At 38.7% G+C, this 17,007-nt stretch overlaps 1 protein-coding gene across 1 annotated transcript in view; it reads left to right on the top strand.

The window, feature by feature from the left end:
* The first annotated feature begins 704 nt into the window (after positions 1-704).
* Positions 705-17,007, top strand: part of BMT2 (base methyltransferase of 25S rRNA 2 homolog) — an 87,623-nt gene continuing 71,320 nt past the window's right edge. The window contains exon 1 of the mRNA XM_045495366.1: positions 705-1,165. Within this exon, the coding sequence (XP_045351322.1) occupies positions 1,006-1,165 (160 nt within the window). The 5' untranslated portion in view covers positions 705-1,005. The remainder of the gene's footprint in view (positions 1,166-17,007) is intronic.

Genomic DNA, 17,007 nt, shown 5'->3' with positions numbered 1-17,007 from the left:
GAGCAGCATTTCACCTTTCTGACAGAGATCAGCAACCACACACTCCCTATGAAGGTATAGGTTGCCAACCCCACTTAGGCACACTCCCCACAGACTAACCCACCCACTTAAAGGACAGGAGAACACCCAAGCCGGTTTTAAAAGCACTCAGTTCTGATGCACATTAAATCAGGGCAGGCTTCCTGTGACACCTGGGGTCCCCATATAAGTTCTTGAGGGCATGTGCTGTGGGTTCTCTTTCTTTCCCTGTACCCTATTATCTTCTATTGATTTTCTTGGGCCTCTCCTCTCCTCATTTTCTATTTCCTTCGCCCAGCTCTGGCACTAGAGGCATTAACTACTGCCGGCCCATGAATTAAGTCACCACTTGGTAGACTTCTCGTGCCAATGAAAGCATCTCTGCTTGGGTCCCTCGACGTGTAAAATTCCTGTGCGGTCGAGTCATCTCAAAAGCACTTCCCAGAGCCAAAGACAATCTACAAGCGACAAAGTACAGCAGGGGTTCAGGTAGAGGACCCTAACCGCTTCGCGCTAGAACGCAATTCACTTGTGATGAACAGCTGGAAGACGTGAGAAGGCTGGGCAGCCCAACGTAGCCCAAACTACAACTCAGACGCGCAAGCGCGTGGCTGAGAGCGCCTGCGCACAGAACCCGGCGAGCGGCGGGGAGCAGAGAGGGGCTTTTGGGCCCCGCGCTCCCACTGCCTCGGCTTCCCTTAGCCCACAAGCCCTGCCTCCTCCAGCTGCTTGCGGTCCCAAACAACCGGGTGCGCCGCCAGCGCTCTCCGTCAATTGGCCCTTGGCTTTTTCCGTTTCCGCCCAGCCCTCCACAGTCCACCAATCAGCTTGTGCGTTTGGGTAAGGGGCCACCTCCGAGGCCGACGCTTCGGTTCCTCTGCCTCCTCCGGCTGCTGCCTCCGCTGCTGCCTCCTCCTTCCCCACCTCCTCCGTCAGGCGGGCGTCTGCGGGGGCCCGAGGGGCGGCGGCGGCAGCGGCGGCAGCGACATGGAGCCGGAGGCCGGCGACCGAAGCAGTGCTGGCAGGCACAGGGCCGGACCCCCGAGCACTCCGCCGCCCCGGGAGCAGGAGCGGAAGCTGGAGCAAGAGAAGCTCTCCGGGGTGGTGAAGAGCGTCCACCGGCGGCTTCGCAAGAAGTACCGGGAAGGTAAACAGCGAGCTTGAGCGAGGGGGGAGGGGAGGCCTCATCGCCCCCAGCCCCTTGTCACCTATCCCCTCCTCCAAGGGGCCACCATTACAACCTGAAGGAGCCGCACGTCAGCCCCTGCCAGTGCAGCTCTCCCAGGCCCGGACGCCCCCTTCTCGGTCGAGTCTTCAGTGGCGTCTGGCGCGCTCCTCCCGCCCCTTTTTCTTTTAGGGCCCTTCAGGAGAGTTCCAGGGCTGTGCAGGAACTGAATCCCCACCCCTTCCAATCCTTTGCCCCCAGTCGGGGTGCTGAGGTTGTTGTCATTACACACAGAGACGCGCACACCCCCAGGAGAGGTGGCCGCTAGGCACGAGAGAGGTGAAGGTAAAACACGAAGGCAGGTAAAATCTGTTTGTGAAGACAGATTGAAAGAAGCCTGAGTTGCCACTCGCACCCTCGCGCTTCACCAGCCCGTTCGATTTGCTGCCCTCAAAGACCCCTCTCCTGTGGGTTTAGCCAGGCGGTGAGGGAGCTTCCTCGCATTGGTTTCCAGGGCTGCGAAGTCAGCAGGCCTTTCTAGCTGACTGGACTTCGCCTTGTTAGAAGGGGGAGGGGCGCCATCCATCCCCTTCAACCCCCGCCCCCCGCTCCCGCCATTCTTCAAAAGCTTGATCTTAGTGTTTTTTTTCGGTGAGGTAGGAAGAGATCTGGGACAGGTTCTCAAAATACTATTTGGCTTTGAATAGTCTATGTAACCGCCAAGCCTCCTAAGGACACAGATGCCAGTGAAGCTGGCCATCGCTGGGGACCTAGCCCTATGGAAGATCTTAAGCAGAAGAAGCCTTTAATAGCTCTTGCTTCTGCCTGAGGGGTGTTTATAGTTGGAATGTACGGTTAGCCTTGGTGTTTTTAAATACAGGCTTTTTTACAGAGCTGTTTTATAAGATCGGCATTGAAAATTCTGGTTTTTCACACGCTCAGGAGAAATTTCTTCTCAGTATCAAAATGAGGGATAAGCTACTTGCCCTCACTTTAGCTGAATTGCAAACTGGAAAACCTGCAGTCTTCTGGTGTTTTATACTTTAAATTTAGGATTAGACGCAAAATTATGACAGCGAAGGAACTGGCATGTAACATCATGTTACTTTTGATTTACAAACACCTTTCAGTTACTCGAGAAGATTAAAAAGTGTCTTTTGTACCTTCGGATGTAGTTAATGTGTTTCATTTTTCAAACTTTAAATTCAAAGTTTTCCTCCCTTGGCAACTCAAGCCTAGCTTTTAAAATAACTGCTTGAATAGTCATCCTCAAAGATGGCCTATAGTTATTGTTCAGTAGCTAGCAATAGAAAGAGATTTATCAGACAGAGTTAAGATGTTGAAATTTGTTTTTTAAAAGAATGTTTTAACCCCCAACCCACAATTTATTCAATAAAATGAGTAGTTGTCATGGCAACCATTGCATCATTCTTGATTTTCAGAGAATGCACTTACATAATGGCATTCACTGTAGATTGGAAAAATCCACTGGAGAAATGAAATAAATGGACACACTTTTATCATGCTGTTTTGTATGACTTTAAGCAAATACGTCTTTTTAAAGAAAAAATGACTAGCATATAATTGTTTCCATTTTTACCTTTTTATAATATTCATTTATTCATAAATGAATAGGTTTCACTTAAATCAATACACTACTAGTTTGTCATCATGTCTTTAAATGCTGTTTATACTTGATTAGTTCCCACATGTTGAAACATGTCTTTAAACATGAATATTAACCAAGGGAATATTTGTTCATAATGAGAATTGGTAGTTGGAAGTTACCAGAGCTAGAATAGATACATGTAGTTCATAAATGAATGATCTAGTGTGCTTCTGGGCAGGTGAAGCCCTGATGGGCTGTAGATATTTGAGTGATACTGTTCTTTTAGCATTTTAATGCCCTGAATTCCATCAGTGATCCAGAATTCTCTAGGCTTTATTCCATTGATACACAAAGGCCCATCAGTGAACTAGCAAAGTAAAAGATCCTAACGAGCATGCCCTTTCTTTAATTTCTGACATGTAGGTCAAATCTTAGTTGTGATTGAACAAAAATCTGTGAAAACGCCATCTGTGGGAAAGTCTAATTATGCACATAATCCCAAGGAAATAATTTTTAGTGTTTGCCTTTGAGGTTTTAGTATTGTTACAACACTGGTGGTCCACAGTCTGTAAACATATTTTGCAAGTTCATCTGCAAGTCACCTGTGGTAATGAAATAATAAATAGCGCTTAGGTGCTAGGTTAGGTTACAAAGGCTTATTTAATCAGTAACTGTAATACCAATAACTATGGAGACTATACTCCTTTTATAACAATATTCCTATCAGAAAATGGAGTGATAATTCCAGCTTAGAATATTGAAATGTTAGACTAGAAGACACCTTAGCATTTCTCATGGATTCCCAAATATGACTGACCAGTAGATTCATTGGGGGTGCCTTTTGGAAAATTCCTGTCTTCATCTTGGATATATAGTTTCACAGTCCTTATCACTGAGGCCTGGAAATTCGTCAGCCAGATTTTGGAGTGGTGATTTAAACTAGTTCCTTCCTTTTACACTTGAGTGTGCCAAATCCCAAAAATATTAAAACAACTTGCTTGAAGTTTGGATAGTTCATCATTAGTACTGTACATATTTTATAGGAATAGTAGTTTTTTCTTCCCAGTTGCACACCTAATGGTGACCCCAGATGTTGGTGGAATGGGAGAGAAAATGGAAAGCAGGAAGTAGCCCTAGAATTTGTGTTGGGTAAAAAAGATGTAAATTGATGATAATGGAGTAATCCATGGGATGGGTATGATTAGCTGAGTTGGAACTACATGATGTATGGGGCTTTAGGGGGAGAGATGTCAGGGAAGAAAATAAGTGGGGGTAGAATGAAGAAGGAGGCAAAACATTCACAGTAAGGACAGGAGTGAGCACTGGATAACAAGCGTAGGATTGGATAATGTAGTTTTCACTTCCCTTATATCTGATACTCGAATTGAAAATGAAGCAGGAATAACAATGCAAGTAAGATTTTCCTGCTGTGGTAGAAAAAGATTTCTCTCCCTCCTCCCAATCCATTTATCTACCTGATGCTTGTTGATGGGGATGAGCAGGCTTGGGGTTTGAGGGGGTAGTGGATAAAATGATAAAGACTAGCAGGTGGATTTAGTGTACTCTTCTTTTACCGCTTTTCCCTCTCTACTCCATTTACTGCTTGTCCTTGGTCACCACTTAGAGATCCTTTGCAGTTTTTTACACATTGAGAATTGGAGATAATTGTCAGTGTTCTAGGCCATGCTGATGTCTTAAGTAGTTACCAAGAGGAAATGTTAGGGAAATGTCCAGTAGTGGTGATGAGAAGGGGTGTTTCTGGTCTCAGCCTTAGAGATAGGGACAGTCTTTTAGACTGAGTTTATATAAATGGAAACATGCTTGCAGATATAGGTGTTTTCTGTCTTTGCTGTACAGAATTTTAAAAATTGACATCCATGTAAACTAGAAATATTTTAAATGTATCATAACAGTTGTAGACAGCTTCTTAATGAGAAACAACTAGTTTTGCTTTCCAAACAGGGACTTCATTGTTTAATCAGATGTGCCTGGTGAGTACATACCTAATTGAGAAGTGAAGTAGAGGCATGTATATTTTCAGTTGTCTTTGTATTTTTTTTTTCCATAATCCTATTCTTACGATGATTATTATTATGCTTGGCATCTTTTTCCAAACTTAAGGTATTTTTGTAAACATTCTGAGAGAATGCAGTTGTTAGAAATAAAAGTGTCATTTCTGTTCCATTTAGTTTTGACTTTTTAACCCATCTGTGAATGCTTTTAGCAAATTTCATCAATTTATTCACTCTGAATTTACTTATTCTTTATGCCAAAACAAGTTAAATAGTTAATTACATAAACCCCATGAAGCTTACAAGTCAATCAGAGAAAAGTAAAAATACATATTAACCTGTTAACAGTGGTATTCTCAAGGTCATGGGGTTATGGATGATCTTTATTATAGTTTCCTATATTTAAAAAAATCAGTGTTATTAGTAGCAATGATGATATTATAAAACTAGTTAAAACAAGACAGATTCTTACTGACACTGAAACAGAAAAGAACACAGATAAGGTTCTGTCGACTAAGTCCAGAAAAAATTTGTTTCAAAGATCTATGGAGCGCCTGGGTGGCTCAGTCGGTTAAGCATCCGACTTCGGCTCAGGTCACTTTATCGCGGTCCGTGAGTTCGAGCCCCGCGTCGGGCTCTGGGCTGATGGCTCAGAGCCTGGAGCCTGTTTCCGATTCTGTGTCTCCCTCTCTCTCTGACCCTCCCCGGTTCATGCTCTGTCTCTCTCTGTCTCAAAAATAAATAAACGTTATTAACAAAGATTAACAGTGGTGAGCAGCATATTAAGAGTGAACAGCTAAATTGTCTAAATTACATGTTTAATTCTTATTGATTACTCAAATTCTTCATAGTTGGAGACAAAGGGTGAGCTAGAATAACAGTTTACAATAGGCTGAAAAGTACATTTGTGATTGTTATTCCTTAGCAAACCCCTCAAACGAGAGAATTGGCACGGAGGAAAAAACCTTTTAATTAGAAATAATTTTAAACTAACACTAAAAGGTCTAAAAATGAAAGAATGAATGTAATGTTAGTGTTTTTCCTGAAACAAAGTTTTGAAATTGTTTTTAAAATTGGGATAATACGGGGCGCCTGGGTGGCGCAGTCGGTTGGGCGTCCGACTTCAGCCAGGTCACGATCTCACGCTCCGAGAGTTCGAGCCCCGCGACAGGCTCTGGGCTGATGGCTCAGAGCCTGGAGCCTGTTTCCGATTCTGTGTCTCCCTCTCTCTGCCCCTCCCCCGTTCATGCTGTGTCTCTCTCTGTCCCAAAAATAAATAAACGTTAAAAAAAAAAAAAAAATTGGGATAATAGACTTTTTAATTGAAATTTCCTAATTTTTTTTCTTCTATGGCCTTCAACATTTTTTTTAAAATACTGACCAACTCCTTAACCCCAAGAAACTTTGAACAGGTTTTCTTTGTTTTACTTTTTTTAAGTGACGTTTTATTCTATTTTCTTTACATTTTTTTTCAGTCTCTCATTCTGATATAGAATTAGAAAGTGCTGCTTTGTGATAGAATCTTTGTTCAGTCAGCAAAATAAGGTGAAGACTGTCCACAGAAGGGCTTGTTAACTTTGTCCTAGGAGAGTTTGAACTGCCATTCTAGCAGGGAGAAAAAAATGAAAAGAGGTTAATGAGTAGTAACACTAAAAGATTAAGAGAATATTGACTGATAACAGTTCACTGAGATGCACATAGTAGATTAGCTATTTAGTTTTGTTATTTTTATTCATCTTTGTAGTAAGGTATGTTTTTAGGGGTTTTGCTTTTGTTTGTTTTTTTACATTTCAAAAGGTACAGTAAAAATTAAGTAGATCCTTTTGGTTGGTGTAGATCCTTTTGATTGTTTTGTGGAAAAAAACTACAATAACATATGCAGTGGATCTTAGCCTTGGTTCTGCATTGGTATCATCTGTGGAACTTCGTGGAACATAGGCATCTGTATTATTTAAAAGCTCCATAGGTTATATCATGGACAGAGCAGTGAAGGAATGCTGATCTAAAGTATAAAGTACTTTAGATTAGAGTAGGAAGGAATCTGTAAGAAAGGACTTTACCTAGGAGACTTTTAAACTAATCTGATTTAGAGTTACTAATAGCATAAATAACAACAGTAATCATGAAAACAGAGAAAGTTATATCAAAGACTTTTTGAAGGTCTGAGTGAGCAGTTTTAGTGAAAGTAAAAGGGAAGAGTCAGAGATGATGTCAAGGTTTATTGTTTGGGAAAATATAAGTACCCATTTTCATCCATTTTAGAAATGTATGTATGTTGGGATGGGGGCAGAGAGAACAGAGTAGACAAGCAAGTTGAGAGAGATGGTGTAAGGGTTTCGTTTGGAATATATCCTTTGCAAGTGTAGGATTGGAAGCCCTCTTTGTGGAAATTGAAGTTTGAGGGCAGATGAACTGCCCAGCAGAGTGATGATAATTTATAAATGAGGACAGATCTTAAAAAACAACCAGGTGTGTCCAATTTTATGTAAGTAAATGCTCCTCTTTCTACCTTAAGCTCCAATACCACAGTTGTGCTTGCCTTTATTGTATTTGTCACTTATCAGTTCACTAACCTGTCTTTCCATTAAACTTTGTTCTTTGAGTAGGACTCTGCCTTTTGTCTTTGCATCCCAAGCACCCTGCCTTATAAATTTAAGACACACTCAAAAAGAAAGAAGCTAATATAGATATTTCCAGATAGTTGAGTTCAATCTTTTATATTCATTCATATTTTTAAATTGTAAATTTTGGGTACAGTTTTTTGTAATGAATTTATTGTCTTATCTTCTTATATTAAGTAGTTAGATTAATTTTACCCTTTTAGGGGTGCCTGGGTGGCGCAGTCAGTTAAACGTCCAAGGCTCAGGTCATGATCTCACAGTTTGAGCCCTGCATCAGGCTCTACACTGGCAATGCAGAGCCTGCTTGAGATTCTCTGTCCTCTCTCTGCCCCTTCCTCATTCATGTGCGTACTCACTTCCTCTCAATAGAAATGAGATTTTTTAAAAAAAATTGTTCAGACTATCATTATGAACATCATATTTTTCTATAACTCAAACTGGAGATAGCAGAGAATATAGATATTGTAAAGGGCCTTGCCCTTAACATTTGTTAAGTATTTGTTGCATCAACTTGCCTTATTTTACTATATGCTGTGAATTCTTTTTCTCTTCTTATTTGCTACTCCCCTTTCCCTACCCACTGATTCCCACATACCAGTGTTAACCAGAGATTTAAAAAAAAAAAGTTTTGCCCACAGAAATATGAGAACTAATAAGGATATTTTAATGTGTGTCTGTTTGTGTTAGTATTAGAAGATGGTAATAATTTTGTGTATTAGTGTATATTTACTTATATACTCTAACTTCATAGTTAAAAATTTTGCAACCCCAGTACCAATCTCATAAATTCTGGGGGTGAAATTTGTACAAGTTGCAAAATCCAAACATCTGAGAACCACTGATAGACAGCACTAATTTATTGTGCTTTAAGTGTAGGTATATTGATGCCTATTGCAAGGGTTATTTTAGAATAGATGGCTAATCACCATACCTTTAAAGGGGCATCTGAGTACACCCTGTTCTCATTTATACATAAATTCCTCTAATTAATACAGAAATTCCTAGTCTCATTTATACAGAAATTAGTTCTCAGAAGGTTGTTCGTAAGTCCTTTGTTTACACTAAATAAGTAAACTCTGTAATTGTACCCATACCAGTAAAGTTGTTTTATAAGGAAATAGTAGATGTTGATTCCATTGATTCTGACTCTTCTTAATTCTTTTCATCTCGTGTGTGGGGATGTATTGAGAGAGTTTTACATTTTGAATTAACTACTTTTATCATAAAAATATGTTTATAAAAAGAGAGTGCCCCAAACACAGGATACACTGTTGACTAAATTGTATTTTTAGGTACTGAGTTTTATCCATGCAATATTTTGTTTTTTAATGAAATTTGACTCTTCAGGTTGCCCCAAGCCTTGCTGACCTGTATATTATTTCACCAGACATTTGAGTTTACAGTCTTGCACAGACCTGTGGTTTTGAGCCATCACTGTACAGTGACTTTGCTTGGGGAGCATTAAAATACATGACCAGTTCCCACTCCAGGTCATTTAAATTAAACTTCTGGTTGATTCCAGTGTGCAGCCAGAGTTGAAACCACTGCCAGAAATCTAACAATGCAGTTGTAGAGACTAAGTAACTGCATTTGACTGACAGAAGACCATTTGTTTGTGGCAAGTAGAGTCAGTGTACTTTGCTCTGGTGTCAAAGCTTTGTTCATATCTGTGAAAGTTCATAAATCAAAAATTTGTAAAGAGAGGCAAGGCGGTATGGTGGTTATAAGCATGGCCTTTGGCACTTGACTGCTAGGTTTGACGTATACCCTTGAGAAGTTTACTTAATCTCTCTGTACCTCCGTTTCCTTATCTGGTAGAGTAAAATATCTTCCTCAATGGGTTGGTATTAGAATTAAATGAGTTAATATTTGTAAAGTACTTAAAACAGTCTGTGCAACATAGGAAGCATTAAATTTGTTAAATACATCATTTAAGAAATACTAGAGGTGTATCATTAGCTACACTGCCTGGGTGCATTTAACAGCCATAACATTGAAGATTGGCTGGTTCCTGGAATTTCTACCTAGATTGCTCTGTAGTCTCTTTCTTGTTCAGTCAGAATGGCTGTAAAAACAGGTTTTTTTGCCCGCCCCCCCTTGCTTCTTATATTTCTATTTTTATGTGAAAATAAAAAAATAAAAATCATTTCCCTTAACAGAGAAATGACTAGTCATAGCATATTGGGTGTAAGATGCAGGTTTTCAGGTGGTTCCTGTGTTTGAATCTCAAGAACTGCTTCAACACCACACACTGTGGATGTTTTGTTCCACTTTGGGTGTGTCAGTATATCAGGTGCTCAAGAATGCTGAGAAGCTCCTTTAACTCTATTTGTGAAACAGTCTGGTCCTAAACACTTTGTTAGCCTTAGAATGGCTGTTTCCATTTGGTCATGACTTTATCTGTTTACCTCATGTTAGAGGAAATGATCTTGAAAGATTCTTCGAACATGAATTTGGTAATATGATCATTTATAGGTAATGTGTCTTACTGCCCATATTTGGTAATATACCTAAGTAAAAATCAAATAAATTTTTAGTTCTGAATTTCTAAAAGTTCAAGATTAGTTTTGATACTCAAAGTAAATTGGTTTTGATATTTTTAAAGAATTTGATGGCCCTCAGGTTTAATAAAATACATTTTTTTTAAATTTTGTAACTTTTACTGTGTTCATGGCACATAATTTTTTTAGATGAAACTGAGGTACAATTTATGCACAATAAACTGCACACATTTGAAGTGTGTAATTCAGTGGATTTTGACAGATGTGTACACCTATGAAACATTACTGTAATCAACATTTAGGATGTTTTTGTTGTCTCCCAAATTTCCTCATGCTTCTTTGTAGTCACGTGTCTCTCTCTCTCTCTCTCTCTCTCTCTCTCTCTCTTCCAGGTCCACTTATCTTTATTCACTGTAAATTTGTCTGCTTTTTTTTTTTTAGAGTTTTATGTACATGGAATCATGTGATGTCTTCTCTTTTGTATGCCATGTGAGAACCACAATAATGCAATGTGAATCTTTGGTATCATGGCTCACAAGGGTGAACCACTAAGAATAATGACAAGCTATTCTTGTTTTAAATTGGCCTCAGATTTATACCTAACTAAAGTTCTTCTGTGCTTCTTATCTTTTTAAAGTGAAATTAGGAGTTATTGAGAAAATAATATTATTTCTAACGTAGTTGTAAATATCAGATGGTTGTGGCATGTAAAAATGCATTCACTTTAGCACCATCTAGTCATTTTTTTTCACATAAAAATAACTCATCTATTTAGTGTTGTTACCAGTAATTTCTCCTTGAGTTTAGGGCTTTGCCTTTTTTTAAAAAATGTTTTAATGCTTATTTATTTTTGAGAGAGAGAGAGAGAGTGAGCAGAAGAGGAACAGAGAGAGAGGGAGACACAGAATTCGAAGCAGGCTCCAGGCTTTGAGCTGTCAGCACAGAGCCCAACGCGGGGCTCTAACCCACGAACTGTATGATCATGACCTAAGCTGAAGTCAGATGGTCAACCAACTGAGCCACCCGGGAACTTTCCCTAAAAAAGCTAGGACTTTTCCTAAAAGATAGACGGACTGTTATCAAAGAATTTAATGGAGTTGACTGCACTTCAAGCTGCAATTTTGCTTTCGACAATAGTGTAAAAAATATATATATAAATAAATCATGTGTGTATGTATATATACATATATATGTATACATACATATATACATATATACACACACATACACATAGATCTATATCTGCTTAAAACAGTGGTTAAAATTTCTGGAAAATTGACTTTGAATCTATTGTTTTTCTAAGCCTCTTGTAACTCTTATTTTTGAGAACGCTCTTTTGAAGTATTCAAATTGTACTTCTTTTTCATCACTACTATCTGTTGACAGTTGTCAACGGTAGTTTGAATTTTACTCTGCATAATTTAATTTGTAATTTTGGGGTTTCCTGTATCTTTTGAGCATGGTGAAAATTCAAACATTTTCTCTCCCATTAATGGGGCACCATGACTATCCTCGATAGTTTATATAAGTTCTAAATCAAAATGTCTTTTGAACTAATGAATTAATGTGCTATTAATTTTTTCCTATTTAGTTGTTACTGGCTTCTCACAGGAAGTAGTAGCTTGTATTTTTCTTTAGTTGTGACATATAATGTTTGTGGAGGTGAATTTAGTCAATAATTAGGATATTGTCTTGATATTAGAACCAGTCTTCAATATAACTTGGCTCACTGATTTCTATTATTGAACTTGGTTTGGCAACCTAAGTTGGCATCACTTGTGTTTTAAATTATTAATTAGTTTTTTTAAGTTTATTTATTTATTTTTGAGAGAACACACACACACACACACACACACACACACACACACACACACGTCCAAGTCGGGGAAGGGCAGAGAGAGGGAGGATCTGAAGCAGGCTATGGGCTGTCAGCACAGAGTGGGATGCAGGGCTCCAACTCAAGGAAACTGTGAGATCATGACTGAGCCCAAATCTGACGTTTAACTGACTGAGCCACCCAGCACCCTTATTAGTTAGTTTTTTAAAATTAATGTTTAAAAATTTTAAATATAAGGAGAATATAATAAATAGAAGTCATGTTAATATGAACTTTGTTCTAGAATCTTGTAAGACAAATTGATGACTTTATCTTTTAGACAAAGCGGAGTTTTTTGGTTTCTTTTTAATTTTTTTTTTAACGTTTATTTATTTTTGAGACAGAGAGAGACAGAGCATGAACGGGGGAGGGGCAGAGAGAGAGGGAGACACAGAATCGGAAGCAGGCTCCAGGCTGTGAGCCATCAGCCCATATCCCGACGCGGGGCTCGAACTTGCGGACTGCGAGATCGTGACCTGAGCTGAAGTCGGACGCTTAACCGACTGAGCCACCCAGGCGCCCCTAGACAAAGCAGAGTCTTAAGTTGATCTTTAAAACTATGTATTTGAACAAAAGATTACTGATTTCTTCTCTAAATTTATTATTTTAGTTTGACCATAAAATGTTCATTAACTATTAATTTCAAGTTAAACTGGAGGACATATATATATTTTTAATTGTGCTTTCTAAAAATAATTTTTGATTTCTATGTATTTGGGCAAAATGAAATGTATATATTTATTGTAGATTTACCTCTCCTTCACTCCCTTCTTTTTTTTTAAAGATAAATTCACATTTTTATAGGATGTCTGTAACAAGTAGGCAAAAAAATAGATATTAATCACAGTGATTTTGAGTCATCACAAATGCCAATATCATTGTAAAATCATTATAAGATTAATTATTAGGGGTGCTTGGGTGGCTCGGTAGGTTGAGGGCTGGACTTTCGGGATTGGCTCAGGTCATGATCTCGTGGTTTCATGAGTTCGAGCACTGTGTTGGGGTCTTTGCTGACAGTGTGGAATCTGGGATTCTCTCTCTTCCTTTCTCTCTCTGCCCCTCCTCTGCTCACGTTGTCCCTGTCTCTCTCAAAAATAAATAAATAAATAAACTTAAAATAAAGACAAATTGTTGGGATGAGCGCTGGGTGTTGTATGTAAGCCAATTTGACAATAAATTATATTAAAAAACAAAAAATTTAAAAAAGACTAATTATTAATTCATTGAGAGCTCTGATTGAGCTTAAATACTTAAGCATTTCTGGTTCTGTTGACTGGATCTTTGATGTAGACCTCAGGAAGTTCGTAGTTCGTGATTTGCCTTTTAGTAATGAAAAAATACTATTCTTTTAAATAAGATAGTCTTTTAAATATTGGTTGACCTAATAACTAAATGATAACCAAAAATTCTTAGAATCAAGTTTTAACATATTTTTTTATGTATGCAATTTGACCAAGTTAGCAGAAGAATTCTGAATGTGTGTACTGGGCACTGGTCACCCTTAATTGGTTTTGGCTTTTAGGATCCAAATCATAAATTATTTTGAAAATATTTTGCTTAAAGGAAAAATACCATTATTTTAATATTCTAAAAACAAAGAATGGGCTATTATGAAAAAAAAAAGAACTAAATTTACCCATTCTATTTTTGTTTGATGACTTTATTTAAACAATACTTTAATAAGCTTTCAAGGGTATTCTAGAAAGTAGAATTTTCTCATAACTGGAGGCTATGTTTTTGTTCAACTTTGCAACCACCATTTAACATAGTGTATTCCTAATAGACAGGGTTTTATACATTCTTGTTGAATAAATACATGATTTAAAAGTTCTGGGTCCAGGATACCTTACATAGGATATGGGGAACACAGCACATTCTTATCTTAGAGCATCTTGTTACATATCTTCTTTCCTTTCTTTGATGCCTGTACTAGCTCATTAGCTTTGTTATTCTGGGTAGCATTTGAAATAGGTTTTGTTTTGTTTTGTTTTCCAGCAAATCCAATGAAAGAATGACGAATATAGAATATATACAATTGTGTTGTTTAATCTCAGTTATATATAAGTGTACTACTACACTTTACTAAACACACATCTGTTTGAGTATCAGCATACTTGGGGAGAGTTTAGAGACTTAAATGTTAATGAAGACATCAAGTTGAAAGTTTTCTGCAGACAGTTTGAGTTCAATAGGCTTGCAGACAAAATTTGAATCCTTCCTCTAAACTTCATTGGAGCAGATAGTAAGGTTTAAAATTCTACAAGAAATTGAGAATATTGGAACAAAATTTTGTTAAATATGCAAAACTACAGGTCTTCTTAAAAGCTGAAGGGCAGTAGGTTTCTGTGTATAAACAGTTATCTTTGCATCTCATAGCTAATAAAATAATTGTAAAGTAAATTGAATTTCACAGTGTACAGTGACATAGATTTGTAGTAGATGCCTTTGGTGCCCCATATACCTTACCTTGGTCTTCAGCTGTGGTGGGCAAACCCTGTGAGCTCAGAGGAACCCAGCCCTTACAAAGTCCCACTTTAAATGAGTGCTGCTTTCTTTTCTGCTCTGCACCTTTCTCCAACACTGCTGGAACCCACTAAGGATATCCCCTTATTCAGTGCCTAAATGAAAACTAAAAGTGCAGGTTCTTAACAACTCTCAGTTAATTGGGGATTGTAGCTGATGCATAAAACATCCTTGCCTCCTGTCTTTTAGGTGCCCAGTTCCAGAGGCTTTCTGTATGCTTCTCTTATCCCTAGGAGCAAACTCAATAATGCCCTCTGTATTACCACTTTTTCCTTCCTAGGTTCATTCTCCCTATTCCCTCCACTCCTGTTTCCTAGGATTCTCTCCCAAATAAACTGTTTTCCCAAAAACCCAGGTCTTTTCCCTACATTGTATCTTCTGTAGAATCTAAACTGAAAAGTTGTACAGAAAGGAAATCTGGGGGCACCTGGGTGGTCATTGAGCATCCAATTTTGGCGTGGGTCGTGATTTCGCGGTTTGCAGTTTGTGAGTTCGAGCCCTGCGACGGGCTCTGTGCTGACAGCTCAGAGCCTGGAGCCTGTCTTGGGATTCTGTGTCTCCCTCTCTCTCTCTCTGCCCCTCCCCTGCTTGCGCTGTCTCTCTCACTTTTTCTCAAAAATAAATTAAAAAATTTTTAAAAATTTAAATTAAAAGGTATCATTAAATGGGGTGCCTGGGTGGCTCAGTCGGTTAAGCATCCGACTTGGGCTCAGGTCATGATCTCACAGTTCATGGGTTTGAGCCCCGTGTCAGGCTCTGTCCTGACAGCTCAGAGCCTGGAGCCTGCTTCAGATTCTGTGTCTCCCTCTGTCTCTCTGCCCCTCTGCCCCTCCCCTGCTCATGTTCTGTCCCCCCCCCCCCCCGAAATAAACAGCAAAAAAAGTTTTTTTAATGTATCAATCAAAATATTTGTTTTAAAGGCTTTACTTCCTGTAGTTCTATTTAGAGAGTTGGTAAATAACTACATCTGAAAGATGTTGCTAATACTGAGAAGTTTTTCTTTGAGAATTTGGGAAATAAATTTGCCTGCTTGTTTTTAGTGGACAGTTATTGCCAGTCTACTATATAACAAATTGAAAGCTCTCATCACCTCACAAATATTACCAGTTAATGAAAATATTGTTCTATAAGAACATAGCCCCCAAGAAGAGAACTTTTCATTCCTTTGGGGTTTACAGTTGGTATTCAGACCTAGAAGGAGACTGTGATATATACTCCTTTTTAACAGTGTGTGTGAGGGCATGTTTGTACCTTTCTTGCTATTTCTTAATTTGGTCAAACTAGAGGGCTAATAGTTTGATTTTCAACTCAGTCCTTGTTGGACTGTGCTTAAAATAAAGTGTTTCAAATTTTGACCAAGTCTTGATATATTTAAACTTATAATTATTTTTTCTTTGTTATAAAAAAACACTTCTTAAATACTGAATCTCATAGTCTCACCTCTGGAGAGAATTTGGGTAGAATGATTATCTTCAAATTTGGTTGTTTTATTTATATTTTTCAGCCTATTCTGCCAAACAATTGCCTACATTTGAACATGAAGCAAGAGAACCTAAATCTTACCACTAAGGACATTGAGTGAAGCTACTTTGATAATTTTTGTTTACTCTTTTACCCTTACAATTACGTTAATGTCATCTATTTGGCATAGCATCCTCATACCATTCTTTATTGGAACTCATATTGCTGTTTCAGATTTCATATTAAAAGTGAGAACTTATTTAATGTTTTTAAAACGATAGTAGCAAGGGGTGCTTAGATGGCTCAGTAGGTTAAGCATCCAACTCTTGATTTTGACTCAGGTCATAATATCACAGTTGTGAAATCGAGCCCCACCTCTGCTTGCTGTCTTTCTTTCTCTCAAAAAACAAAACAAAAAGAAAAAAACCCCATAGTAGCCAGAAGTAATATCGTGGCTCAGTAATATACTCAGCTTATGAGGTGCCTGGGTGGTTCAGTCGGCTAAGCATCCATCTCTTGGTTTTGGCTCAGGTCACAATCTCACAGTTTGTGAGTTCAAGCTCCACATCGGGCTCTGTGCTGACAGCATGGAGCCTGCTTGGGATTCTCTCCCTCTCTCTCTCTGCCCCTCCCCTGCTCATGCTTGCTCTCGCTCTCTCTCAAAATAAATAAATAAACTTAAAATATATATATATAGTCAGCTTATAATGTTTATTCAGAACATTTTGTAAAGACTTAAAACTTCAGAGAGGCTTCTAAGGTAGTTTCTCTAGCAACATTTTTGCCCTATAATTATAATTTTTTAAAATACAATATGCCTAGAACACATCCAAGTGAAGAAATAAAAATATTTATCTTGCTTGGTAATTTATGGTGCCATCTCACCTATCAACCCTTTTTTTATTGATTGATTCGCTTATTTTTGAGAGAGAGAGAAAGAGACAGAGTATGAATGAGGGAGGTGAAGAGAAAGAGGAAGACACAGAATCCAAAGCAGTCTCAGGTTCTGAGCTGTCCGCACAGAGCCTGACGCAGGGCTTGAACCCACGAGCTGTTAGATTATGACCTGAGTTTGGGGCGCCTGGGTGGCGCAGTCGGTTAAGCGTCCGTCTTCAGCCAGGTCACGATCTCGCGGTCCGTGAGTTCGAGCCCCGCGTCGGGCTCTGGGCTGATGGCTCAGAGCCTGGAGCCTGTTTCCGATTCTGTGTCTCCCTCTCTCTC

Source organism: Leopardus geoffroyi, chromosome A2 (assembly GCF_018350155.1).
Source record: "Leopardus geoffroyi isolate Oge1 chromosome A2, O.geoffroyi_Oge1_pat1.0, whole genome shotgun sequence".
Taxonomy (NCBI): domain Eukaryota; kingdom Metazoa; phylum Chordata; class Mammalia; order Carnivora; family Felidae; genus Leopardus; species Leopardus geoffroyi.
This window is presented reverse-complemented; position numbering and strand designations above follow the sequence as displayed.